Here is a 13,181-nt window from a genome sequence, read left to right on the forward strand (position 1 = left end):
GCTCTGCAAGGGCTAAAGCTTTGCTGGGGGCTCTGAGGCCAAGTCTGGGCCTCTCTCCTGATTTTCCTAAGTAACCGGTGCCTCACAGAGTGGCGGCAGGCTGGCTGTGTGATAGCTTTGATCGTCTCCTGGCGGCCTGGGGGCCCTGATGACCTGCCCATTCTGCTCAAACGCAGCTTGGCCCTCAGAGGACTCCTTCTTCTAACAAGACCCATCTCCCACAAAGGTCTCAGCTCTGCCCTCTGTCTTCATGTCTCCACCATCTCGCCTCTGTCCCTCCTCCGAGGTCCCCCTGTTCCTAAGTCAAATCTGATGTCAACTCCTATGTTTTTCTGCTTTCAGTACACTTCTCCCTGCCCTCAGGGCCTGCATCCTCATAGTCAGGGGCCTGCCCAGCCCATTTCCAGCTCCATGTCTTTGCTGCGCTGCTCTTCCCTGCATGGAATGCCCTTCACTCTACTCTTGGCCTCTCAGAAGGCTTCAGAAGCCAGCTGCTTCCAGGCAGCCCTCCTGATTGCTCTTAGTCCTGGACACCTTGGTCCCGGTTTATGGTCACCATCACTCTAGAGCAGTGGTTCTTAACCTGTGGGTCGCGACCCCTTTGGGGGTCGAACGACCCTTTCACAGGGTTGCATAAGACCATCAGAAAACACATATATAATTACATATTGTTTTTGTGATTAATCACTATGCTTTAGTTATGGTTGGGGGTCACCACGACATGAGGAACTGTATTAAAGGGTCGCGGCATTAGGAAGGTTGAGAACCACTGCTCTAGAGAATACTTTCTTCCCACTTTGACCATGAACATCTGCGGGAAAGAACTGTTTTGGACACTTGTCCTTTTGGATCCCCCTAGCCCACGACTGGCCCACAATATGCTAAATAAGTGATGGAGTGTTAGTTGTCTATGAGGAACTTGCACAGAAACAGAGATATTTGGTTTCACTGCTGGCTCAGGACATCCAATGCTGGAGAGCTCCAAGAGCTTCCAGAGGCTTTTATAAAAATTACCAAAAATATGGGACTAACTGTAGGAACTCCAATATTAAGTTCAAGAAAACATGAATTCTAATAAGGAGAATGTGGGGTCCTATGGGCTGAATTGTGTCCCCTGAAAATTTAAATGTTAAAGCCCTAATCCCCAGTGTGACTCTATCGGAGACAGGGTCTTTTGGGGGTAATTAGGGTTAAATGAGGTCACAAGGGTGGGGCCCTGATCCAATAGGACTGGTGTCCTTATAAGAAGTGGAAGAGAGACCAGAGTTTTCTCTCCACTATGTGAGGACACTGTGAGAAGGTGGCCATTGCAAGCCAAGGCTCTCACCAGAAACGGAACTGACCAGCACTCTAGAACTATGAGAAATACTTTTCTGTTGTTGAAGCTGCCCAGTCCGTGGTATTTTGTTATGGCAGCCTGAGCTGACTAATACATGGGATGTCACTAACCCTCTTCTGAGATATATGGGAGGTAAGTTCCATTATTTTTCCCCTTCCTTACCCAAGGATATGCTTATTGATTTTAGAGACAGAGAGAAAGAGAGAAACATCGATTGGCTGCCTTTAGTGCATGCCCTGACAAGGGTTTGAACCCACAACCTAGTATGTGCCCTGACTAGGGATGGAACCACAGCCTTTTGGTGGATGGGATGATGCTCCAACTAACTGAGCCACCCAGCCAGGGCAGTAAGTTCCAGTCTTTATAACACGTGGGCAGTCTGAACGGCTAGGACCTTGGAGCAGATTACTGTAATAGCAACAACACGTATCCCTTACTGAGAGTTTGAAATAGACCCAATCCTCTGCGAAGAGCTTCCCTGCATTAGCTCATTTACTCCTCACACCCAGGCAGTGAGTTCATTAGCTTTATTATCCCGTTTACAGAAAAAAGAGGCACATTAAGAGACTGCACTGTCACCAAGCTGGGACAACAACCTGGGTCCGTCTGCAGGGGAACAGCCCTTGCTGGCAAACCCAGGAGGAACTCCACCCCCTCGCTGTGCAGGGTGCAACGAGCGGCCTCTCGCCCTGGCCCAGTTGCCGCCTAGGACCCTCTTCCCTTCCGAGGGCCCTTGATCATGCCCTCTAGTCCCTCCCCATCTGTTTAGAATACAGTGAAGGGATGGATTCTCTTAGCATGTGGGCCCTGTCCATATGGGGCCTTGTCCCCAACCCATCCTCTCCCAATGACACCCATCGCTAACTCGTCTCCAGCTTTTACTCTTCGTCCCCCTGCAGTCCACTTGCTGAGCAGCAGCTAGGCTCAGCTCTTCAAAACAAATCAGATCACACCACACCCCTGCTTACACTGGTCCACCGGCATCCAATTAAAGTTAGCTTCAAGCCTCACCTCCTGACCTTGACTTCCGAAGCTCTGCGTGACTGGCCGTGCCCCCCACTCGCTCCCTCTGCCCCAGGTGTCTTCATTAGCTCCTTGAACATGCTCAGCTGGCTTCTGCCTTGGGCCTTCGTGCTCGCTGTTCCCTCTGCTGGGAACTCTGTTCCACCCAGATCATTGAGGGGGCTGTCCGTTGCTTGTGTTCAGGTCTGCGCTCAGAGAGGCCCTCCCAGACATAGTCACATCGCCCTGTTTTAACTCACTACAGAGCTCTTGGACTACTTGACATTATTTTATGTTTGTTTGTTTGTTTGTTGTCTCTTTTCTACCCCTGGAAAATAATCTCCATGAGAACAAGGATTTTGTCCATCTTGTTCACGATATCACCAGCACCTAGCACAGGGCTTGCACACAGTGGGTCCTCTACTATTTGCAGAATGAATGAATGAATGAATGGTACAATCTTCTTAAGGATGGATGAAGAAAACCCTCCAAATGCCCGTCATTCAGCTGTGGCCCTAACTAGCATGTTCTCCTCCCACTTTTATACAGGAACAAGTCTCCTCAGAAGCTCAAAGGGCTCCTCACCTTGTCACGCAAGCCAGGACCAAGTCCTCAGCTTGTGGCAGAATTAGAATAATTTCCAATGGAGATGTGCTCCAGGGTACCACGGAGTCGGGGAGGCAAGGGTGTCTGGAGGAGCATTTTCTCCCACCCCCACCCCTAGTTGAGGTCCTCCCCTGGGGCTGCCACGGTGCCCTACGAAATGGCTCTCTAAGGAGCAGCTGGCATTACCCCTCAGCAGCAAGGGCAGCAGCCTGCTTCTGGGGCAGAGGCCACAGAGCTGTCCAGGGGAAGGAGAGGAGGCTCTGCTCCCTCGTCATGGTCCAGCAAACCGGAACATTTACAGCAGCTGTGAGGGTGAGGGGCAGAAGGAGGAAGGAGGCTGCTGGGTCCCATCCTCCAGGCAGAAGCCACAGAATATAACCCCACCTGCCCAGGTCCCTGTGCCCACCCTGTGCCCAGCCTGTGCTGATATCTAGCCCAGGGTCTATGCAAGGCTTCAGGAGGAGCTGCCACACGAGTGCACTCCCTTCGCTGACACCCAGGCCCCTCCGGTGTCCTTGAGACCCTTCCTGAGTTAATCTGCATTTCTCAGCCCAGTTCACCACATGTCACAGAGCAGGGGAAAAATCATCTTAGCAAAAGTCCTGGTTTTTCCACTTATTAATTGTGCATATTAACCTCTTTGCACCTTGGTTCACTTATCCAGCTTTTGAATGCCATTGCAAATGCCCTTGTCACGGTGGCCAATGGCCTCCAGTTTTTACTTCTTCATATTTATAGTTCTCTCAACTCTTACCACCCCACCCCACCCTCCATCTTCTATCTCGTTACTTCCTCCCAGAATTTATTACTCCTGAAATCTTATTTGATCATTTTTAACAAAAATTTGGGGTTCCCCTACCCAGTATACTCTCAAGAGAGAAGGTTCTTTCTCAGCCTTGTTCAGCAAAATGACTCCAGTCTTAAAAGAGTGACTGGCACATGGCAGTTACTTGAGGACTGGTTCCAGTAAACTTAGAGCAAAAAACTGAAAAAGCAAAAATATGGTGTCTTGGGAACAGCGTCTCTGACCTAGGAGAGCAGTAAAGGGAAGTCCCATGGTGACAGCTGTGCAGCAATTAGTCTGAGCTCAAGCAAGAATAAGAATCGGGAAGGGTTTCTGGCAGGAAAACAAAGTAGGCTCCACGTAAGAGAGAATAAAACTGAGATGCTAAATAGTCTTGAGGATTGGAAGGCACATTATTCTTTTGTCAAAAAGAAAGGTAATCAGAAGCTCCACGAAAAACAAAAAGTTATTGTCAAATGTATGGGACTCAGTACGAAACAATTTAATATGTGGTGCAATTCGGAACAATCAGTGTGGACTGTTATAAGAACAGGAGAAAATCCATTCGGCTTTGCTGCAGAGATCATTCTCACTGGATTGGCCAAGGATCAAGAGAGCAGACCAACAGAACAGAAAGTGCAATCCTAGCATGTAATTTGGCTCTCCTTAATAACAACTAATAACATTTATTGAGTACTTAATGTGCCAGATGAGGTTTTAAAAGCTTTGCATATAATATTCAATCCTCACAACTCCTAAGGCACACACTATTGCTGTCCCTATTTTACAGATGAGGATGATGAGTCACTACGTAGTAAACAAGTGTTCTGAGGTCATACGGCTAGTGAAGAGCTGGATTCGCACCTGGGCCTGTGACAGCCACAGGCCCACTCCCCGGGGCTGGCCCTAGAAGTCGGGCTGTTTGATCTTTAGGCTCAGTCCTTCTTGCCAAGCAGCATAGGATACCATGTGCTTACATGTGAACGCACAAACACATGCACTCCTGGGAGCCAGGATGCAAAGCCACAGAGCAGCAGTACAGCTGGTCCAGGTGGGGCGGCCAGAGCCGCAGGGCAGAGCAGGGTCTTACCTTCCTGCAGTCCTTGCAGAACACCGACGAGCTGCCCAGGAAGCCCAGCACCTCCCCACAGAGCAGGCACTGGGAGAGGCCATTCCCCATCACGTTGTGCCGCATGGTGTCCAGCCGCTCTACCAGCCGCCTGCAGCACAGGACACAGAGTCAGACGCAATGTGTTTCCTGTCCCCAACCCGACTGCCGCCAGGGCATGGCTGCCCTGAGGCCCCACGCCCCACCACGCCCCACGTGCTGTTCCCTGCCTCACCTCTTTCCCTGGTCCTAACCCCTAATCATTCATTTCCTCACCAATATTAACTGAACATCTGTGATGTGCCAGACACTGAGAATACTGTAGGAAACAAGCCAGAGACAGACATGGTCCCTGCTCTCCTGGAACTTATGTTCAATAAAGGGAGAAAGTCCAAGAACAAGGGAACGAGCAAACTGGCCTCAGAGGGGAAAGGGTTAGGAACTAAAGTAAGTGGGCGAGGGAGGGAGACACGACAGGGCCGGGCATGTTAGGTGGCGATCAGTGAAGGCCTCTCTGAGGACATCCGAGCTGAGAGCTGAAGGGTGACAAGGGACCAAACCCTGTGAAGAGCTAGGGGAGGAAGCATTCTTGGTGGAGGCAACAGCCTGGAATGTTCCGGGCAAGAAAGGCCTGGCTCATGAGAATGATCAGAAGGCTGCGTGGCTACTGCTTCGTGAGCACACGGGAGGGAGCCTGGGATGAAGGAGGTGGGGGGCGGGGGGCGGATTATGTGGGTTTTGTAGGTCACAAAACGGAGTCTGGATCTTTCTCTATGATCAACAAGAAGCTACCGAGGAGTTGTAAGCAGAGCAGTGATTTGAGCCGAGTGACATTTGAAAATCTCACTCAGGATTACAGGGGGCGTGGAGGTGAGGAAGGCGGGAGGGGGTGGTGGGAGGCCCAGGAAGGGGGATGGAGGCTGGGATGGGCTGCGATTCTGAGGCAGCCTCGGTGGATTTGGGGTGAGGGGAGGTAAGAGATCCAGGATAACGCAGAGGCTTTTGGTTTGAACAATGGGGCGGATGAAAAAGGTGGAGAAAGAAAGAAGGAGCCTGTCCAGGAGCCTCCCCTGAACCCCACAAAGCCTGGGGCAGGTGCCTCTCCTCAGGGTGCATGGCCCCTCAGCCCGCTGTAACCCCCATTTCATGACAACTTATAATGCAAAACTATGATTTCCCTGGGACTGGCCGCCACTCCTGCTTTGTTAGCAGCAGTATCTTCAGTGGCCAGCGGATGCTCAGTGAAACTTCCTGAACAAATGGACAGAGTAGGGACACATTATCTCCTTTAACTGTCACCCCCCCGCCCCCCGCCCAGGGAGGAGGATGCCGCCTAGTCAGGGCAACAATGTCTGACTTTTTTAAATGATCATATAGTTAATAGAAAAAGATAAATAGGAGAGGCACAAGGAAATCAGAATCAAATTAATTACTGCCCAAGGCAATGCATTACATTTGGTTTTCCCATTTGTGCTTTTCTGTTTTTCAGATTTTGGGGGATGTATGAATTGCTTTTGTAATTAAACAAGGAAAAAGAAGCCCTGGCCAGGCAGCTCAGTTGGTTGGATCATGTTCCGATGCACCAAGGCTGAGGTTTGATCCCCAGTCAGGGCACATACAAGAAAAAACAATGAATGCATCCATAAGTGGAACAACAAATTGATGTTTCTCTTTCTCAAATCAATAAATAAAATTTAGGAAAAAAAGCAAGCAAAAAAGACCCAGCAAAGCTAGTTGAAGATTGTGTAGCAGTCAGCCCTGGATGTTGACCTAGGAGAAGAGCTTAGAACAAGCTGGAGAAGGTCTCCTGTTGGAGTCTTAGATGGGACGACCCAGGTTCAGCCTCAACTTAAATCCCTCCCGGCCGGACCTCAGTGAGCCTTAAGTGTGCGGAGCTGAAAGCCCCTAACACGTTTCACCACTCCCTCACCCTCGGCAGCCTGGGCCCACACATCAGCCGCTGCCCCCACCTTACGGATGGGGATATTGAGGCTTCGACGGGCTGGGTTATGTGCCTGCACTCAGGGGCGTTCAGGCAGAGCTGACTCACTCCCAGTGGGGAAAAGCCAGCCTGAGGACGAGGGTGCCAGACTCCCCAGCCCACTGATCTGGCACTAAGCACCCTTGCTCTCCTCTCCCCGACCTGCTTACCCGATCCGCTGCTGCTCCATAAGGTCGAGCCGCTCGGCCCTCTGGATGACCTGCAGGATGGCCTCCACCTCGGCCGGGCTGAGGCACTGGCTCCTCCTCTGCTTCTCTGTCTGGTAGGTGTGCACAGACCAGCCCGTCTGCAGCCTCGAGAGAGAACGACACAGGCCCTGAGGCCACCCCAGTGCAACCCCAACCCCCCGTCATAGCCACAAAATGCCCGGCTGCTGTGTGTCAGGGAACAGGGCAGACACCGGGCTCCACGCGCCAGCTCCGCCACCCACCAGCTACCAGGCCTCGCAGGGACGGCAGCACCACCTTAGCGCCTCGGAGGCGGGAGCATGGAACGCACCTGCTGTACAGACGGAGAGGGCCACCGCCATGGCGCGTGAGGTGTGGCGGGAGAAGCCCAGAAGGTGATCAAGAGAAGAATGAAAACCTAGATCTGAGTCGTAGAAGAAAGTGAGATAGAGTTTACTATGGGAAAGGAAAGAACTGTAATTGGGTTTAAAATAAACCTTGAGGATTAAAGGAGATTGACAGCATTTTGAAAGCAGAGGGTTCAAGGGCAGGAGGTAACAGAGCTACATGGGAGGAGAGGTGACCGGGGCCCGGTCCAGGGGGCTCTGCTGTCTTTGCTCCATGGGGCTGCAGGGTGACACGTCCTGTGGCCGTGACCAGGGTCCGAGGGGAAGGACTCAAGTCCTTTCTGTTTTTCCGGATGGGGAGAGAGTGGCAGCAGCAGACCAAGCCCCACGCTCCCTGCCCTGGGTCCCAGCTTCTCTGAGACATTCTGGGCCAGTGCTGAGATCAGAGGTAGACAAGGTGGCAAAGTCACCACCGTGAAGAGCTACAATTTGCTGGGGGAGACAGATGCCCAATCAATTACACAAATATTTACTTAATGAAAAATTATAAAAGCTATTCATTCAATGCACATGTATTGCGCATCCACTGTGATGCCAGGCTCAGAAGGTGCTGGGGACATGCTGCTGGGGGGGACCTCGTCAGTCAGGGGTGGGAGGGCACAGCACCAGCACCAGCGGACCCAGTGGGCGCAGCTCCTATCCCGCTCACTCAGGGCCCAGTGCCAGCCTGGGGCTCTGCAGACCCCTCCCACCGGACCTCGTGTCATTCTGCAAGGCCAGATTCCCGATTTCTCAGCGGAGAAAAGTGGCAGGGCACTGTTAGATGGCTTTCTAAAGGCAAGTCAGGAGTCAGCAGGCCTGGCCAGGGGAGCTCCTGTCCATGGCAGCCTGCCGGGCTCCCCCTGGGCATCCTCCGAGCCGCTTTTCCTGCCTCCATCTGATCCCCCACTAAGCCTCCCATTGGACTCCTCCCCCAGCTCCTTGCACCTGTCCCATCAGGCCCCATCAGGCCCCACCCCACTTACAGCCATGGCTGCCACTGAGCATCCTGTTCCCTTGCAGTGGCCCTGCACAAAGCCAGAGCAGGCCAAACAAGCTGCTAGATGTAGACAGGCTGCAATCCCCCGGGAAGAACCTTTGGGGGTGCCCAGCAGCCATCTGTATGTGCCCGAGAGGTGCCCTCCTCCCTCCACTCCCCTGACCTCACACGGTGAGCACGACCACCAACTGCTCCCAGCGCCCCATGTTCTGGCTGCGACCGTCTCCAGGCCTTTGCTCACTCTATGCCCTCCACCTAGGGAGCGTGCTGGCTCACTGCTGTTCTGTTCTTTCCACTGGCTCACTGCTGTTCTATTCTTTTAGAGATGATCTTCACCAGGAGGCTCTTCCTTGAGTCCCTCCAAGATGGGTTAAGATTCCATTCTCTGAGTTTTCATTAGGTCTGGGAGTAGCTTCTTCACTGGGCTTAAACATTATGTTGAGGCAAGCTGGGATCTTCTGTCTCCTCTCCAGAATGTGAGTCTCTAGAGGACCAAGCCCTTCCCCACCTGGCCTCTGACATTTTCCTTTCATCCCATTCACCCCCTCACTCACTCACGTCCACACTGGCCTCCTCTTAGGTCCTCTTCATGCCATGTTTCTTCTACCTCAGGGCCTTTGCACATGCTGTTCCTGCTTCTAAGGGCCCCTCCCACATATTTCCATCTAACATTTACCCTTCCTCCAGGACTCAACATAAGTATCATACTCTAAGTGAAGCCTCTCCCAATTCCCAGATTAAGTTAGCACCCCTTTCACTGCATGTTTCCACTGTCTAAGCTCATGGGTCATTATGTGTATAATGCTCCCTTGTACCCATTAGCGCCTTAAGAGGAAAGACCGTGGTGGTCTTGCTTGCTGCTGTGCAACCAGTGTCAGGCACATAGCAGGGGTTTGGAAAATGCCTGATAGTGGCTGGAGGACAGAAGGACAGACTTGAGCTAGAGCCAGGGAAGGTAATTTCCCCAGGCTTCCCAGAGGGACCCTTGGTGCATTGGATATGGGGATTTGTAGCCTTACTCTTCTAAAAGGTGCTACAACAGCTTCTGGCTGCTGCTGAGTGCAAGACAAGGTCAGGAAAAACTGAAGGAAATGCTGGAGGGGTAGCAGAGGTCATACGGGGCCAGTACAAGAGCACTGCTCTCCCGGTTCCTTGGACCCAGCCTGGCATCAGAGGAGAAAGGGAGAGGGGCCGGCTTCCTCCCAGTCCCTTTCCCTGCAGGGCTGAGCCATCCCAGTGAGAGGGACAAATGAACGGTAGAGCACGCAGGACTCACTCTTCCTGAGCGTTTCGGATTAATTTTTCTCTCCCCCTTTGATGTTTCAGCTCTGTGTCCCTGCAGGCTCATAACATCTAATTGCAAATTTTTTGAGCTTGGTCTCATTTGTGAAATACTGGCTCTGGTAATTGGTGAAGTTTGACAGACAAAGGGGCTCAGGCTTATCTGACACCAGGGACCTCCAACTCCTTGGAGAGACAGGGAGACAGGAAGGCAAGGGAGGCGTTTTCGAGCCCTTGGTTTTCCGCCACAGGGGACAGTAGGTAGAGACAGCCTGACCACAGTGGAACTGAGCGGTCACCAGGAAGAGAGACAATAGGAAAACCAGGCCTCCAAGGGGACAAGGCAGAACCTGAGAGACCCTGACAGGAGCGTGATGGAGCCCTGGGACACCTCGAGGCGGGCTGTGTGTCTGTCACCAGCAGCTCTCCATTCAAGGAGGTGCCTTCCTGTCTGTCCTGTCTGTCAGGGCCAGGCACTCTCAACTATGACTTGGGCCTCCAGGGGTCAAAGGCTCCCTGACACCCGGGCTCAGGGACGGACGTCTCAGTGACAGGGATTTGTGCTCTTAACAGAGAAGGCAGAGCAAGTGGTCTGGCTCTGTGCAGGCCGTTGTGATAGAAATAACCTCACTGCGGGGTCGGAAGGACCCCAGTGCAGGTCCTGGCCCTGCCACGTACAAGGTAAATGACCTGGGCAAGGAGCCCAGCGTCCCTTTCCTCACCTTGAGAAATGGAGATAAATTCCATCTGGTGGTTAAATGAGTGAGTGGCCTCAGTGCCCAGCTCAGGGTGTGGCGTGTGGTGTTTACTGCATAGGCACTTGTCCCCAAACGTCTCTCTCTGGGTCCCGGGACTGAGGTTTGCCAAAGAGAGGCGGGGCAGAGGGGTGGGAAGGAAGGGAAGGCCTGGCTGGGCCTCGGAGGTACTCACTTGGCGCGCAGGGCAAGCTGCCGGTCGTTGGGGCAAACCCACTGATCGTTCCCGCTGCCGAAGATGGTGTCGGCCATGCTTGGAGCGCCCAGCCACTGGGGGAGTCACATCTGAGGCGAGAGGAGGCAAAAGAAAGAGCGTGTCATTGGTGGGGGTGCAGATGGCGGACAGGTCCCTCGGGCTCCATACGCTGGCACTTCCAACCTGTCCCCACATGTTGCCCACGGATGCCCGGGGTCTCACCTTCAGAGTCACCCCTCCAGCTAAATATTGTTCCCTCCAAGCTCCTCTTTCAAAAGGCTCATAATTCTGGGAGGGCAACCACATTTTCAACTTAGCTGGCAAGCCCTGGGTCAGGGGTGAGGGTGATTTGACCCCTGCTCCCTGCAAGTACAGCGCCTGCTGTGCTTAGCTCCCCACCTCGCAGGAGAGGCCTGGGCTGGCGGTGGGCGAGTGAGGGTCAGGAGGAGGGATATGGCTGGACAGCCCTTCTTTTGGGAGGGGGACCTAAGCAGTGACCTCAGGCGCATGGCTGTGGCTGAAGCCAGCCGCCTCCCTCAGCTCTGCTAACAAGATCTTCACAGACTCTGCTCCCCAACACATTCGGCCATGGCCAGTGATCACAGTGCCAGAGCAGGAAGGGGGGCGGAGAGAGAGCTGCAGCTGAGACCGCCTCGCTGCACACCTGCAGGCACATGGCGTCAATGACACCCCCGGAAACCCTGCAGAGAGGCGACCCTGCTCCTCAGCTTTCTGCTGGCTTAACCTCTACGGTCTGGCATACTGTCTTTCTCTTTGCCACCAAGGATACGTGTTAGAGGGGGACGGGAGGAGGGGGGTGGGAGAGAGAGAGAGATGATTTTGAGGGTATGAACCCTGAGCGAAGACAAGGGCTGTACTGAGTCACCCACACCCCCCTGGTCTGATCCCGTCTAGCCCGGTGCTTCTCAAACACAGAACCTCTCCCTCTACACTCCTAAAAAGTACTGAGGTTGGAAAGTAGTCTCAGCAGTTCCTTAAATGTCAAACGCAGTTGCCGTGCGACCCAGAAACTATTTCTAGGGGTATGTCCAAGAGAACTGACAACACATATCCACACAAAAACTTGTGCATGAGTGTTCATAGCAGTGTTATTCATAACAGCCAAAAAGTGGCAACAATTCAAATGTCCATCAGCTGATAAGTGGCTACAATGTGGTTTATCATACTAGGAATATTATTTGGCTATAACGTGGATGGACCTTGAAAACATGCTAAGTGAAAGAAGCCAGACACAAAAGACTACATATTGTATGGTTCTGTTTATATGAAGTATTCAGAATAGGCAAATCTAGAGAGACAGAAAGCAGATTAGTAGCTGTCAGGGCTGGGGTGGGGGAGGGGAGGAATGGGGAGTGACTGGGTTCAGGGTTTCTTTCTTTTTTTAAAAGTTGCGTATTTATTCTTACATGTTTATTTATTTTAGAGAGAAGGGAAGGGAGGGAGAAAGAGAGGGAGAGAAACATCAATGTGTGGCTGCATCTTGTGAGCCCCCAACTGGAGACCTGGCCCACAACCCAGGCATGTGCCCTGACTGGGAATCGAACCAGCGACCCTCTGGTTCACAGGCCGGTGCTCAATCCACTGAGCCATACCAGCCAGGGCCACGGTTTTTTTTTTTTTTTTTTTGATGAAAATATTCTGGACTTAGATAGTGGTGATGGTTGCACAACTTTGAGAGGACACTATAACCATGGAATTATACCGTTTAAAAGTGAATTTTATGGTATGGAAATTTTATCTCATTAAATTGTTATAAAAATTCTTGAGTACGCCAAGTAATGTGGGCTATACCTATTGATACTTATAATATTAGATATTAAAACAGAAACATTTAAGATTCATTAAAATAATAAACTCATTAGATGTTTACATATTTTACAAAATAAAAACTATATTCTCTAAACAAAAACTCTTAGTGAGAATAATAGCATTGTTTTACATTTTTATAAATCTGTAATGGTTGGCTTAACAAAAAAAAAGCTGGATGTTCGTATCTCACTTTCATTCAATCTGTGGCAACAGTGGTTTTTTTTAAAGTGCATGAAGGACATCCAGACCCCACAGATATGTATTAAGGTTGGACAAGGGAGGGGTATTTTAATAACCTTTCCAGATAGTTGTGGCTATTCTTTCACACTGCACCAACACTCAACCATTGGCTGTTTCTTAAAGATTAGTTCCAATGTGGCATCTGAAATCATATCAATAAACTTTTCACCTTATGTACATTTGTGAGAAGAAATGAGACCAAATATCTTAGTATTTTTATAAAATAATTTTGATCTTATAGAGCCCCTGACCTTTTGGGGACCCCGGCCCATGGTTTGAGAAAGGCTGTTTCAGACCAATGTCACTCATTTCTGTGATGACCAGCAGGGGGCAGCGTGCAGACTGCGGCCAAGTGACCAAGGGGCCAGGCCCAAGGCCTTGGCCACAGGGGTCTTCTCTACCACACTCAGCAAGCACGCTCAGGCACCTGCTTTCCACTGTGTTCTGCTTTGGGGGAGAGACAGCATGGACACCCCGTGGCAGGC

General features: G+C 51.5%; 1 protein-coding gene across 1 annotated transcript in view; it reads right to left on the bottom strand.

Annotated features, from left to right (window-relative positions):
• Positions 1-13,181, bottom strand: part of RPH3AL (rabphilin 3A like (without C2 domains)) — a 117,784-nt gene that overhangs the window by 80,569 nt on the left and 24,034 nt on the right. Inside the window, exons 2-4 of the mRNA XM_090292952.1 lie at positions 10,606-10,715; positions 6,991-7,134; positions 4,822-4,951 (exon numbers count right to left, since the gene is read on the bottom strand). Coding sequence (XP_090149078.1) covers positions 4,822-4,951; positions 6,991-7,134; positions 10,606-10,682 — 351 coding nt within the window. The 5' untranslated portion in view covers positions 10,683-10,715. The remainder of the gene's footprint in view (positions 1-4,821; positions 4,952-6,990; positions 7,135-10,605; positions 10,716-13,181) is intronic.

Source organism: Furipterus horrens, unplaced genomic scaffold, assembly GCF_987537825.1.
Source record: "Furipterus horrens unplaced genomic scaffold, mFurHor1.1.pri manual_scaffold_11, whole genome shotgun sequence".
In the NCBI taxonomy this organism is placed as follows: domain Eukaryota; kingdom Metazoa; phylum Chordata; class Mammalia; order Chiroptera; family Furipteridae; genus Furipterus; species Furipterus horrens.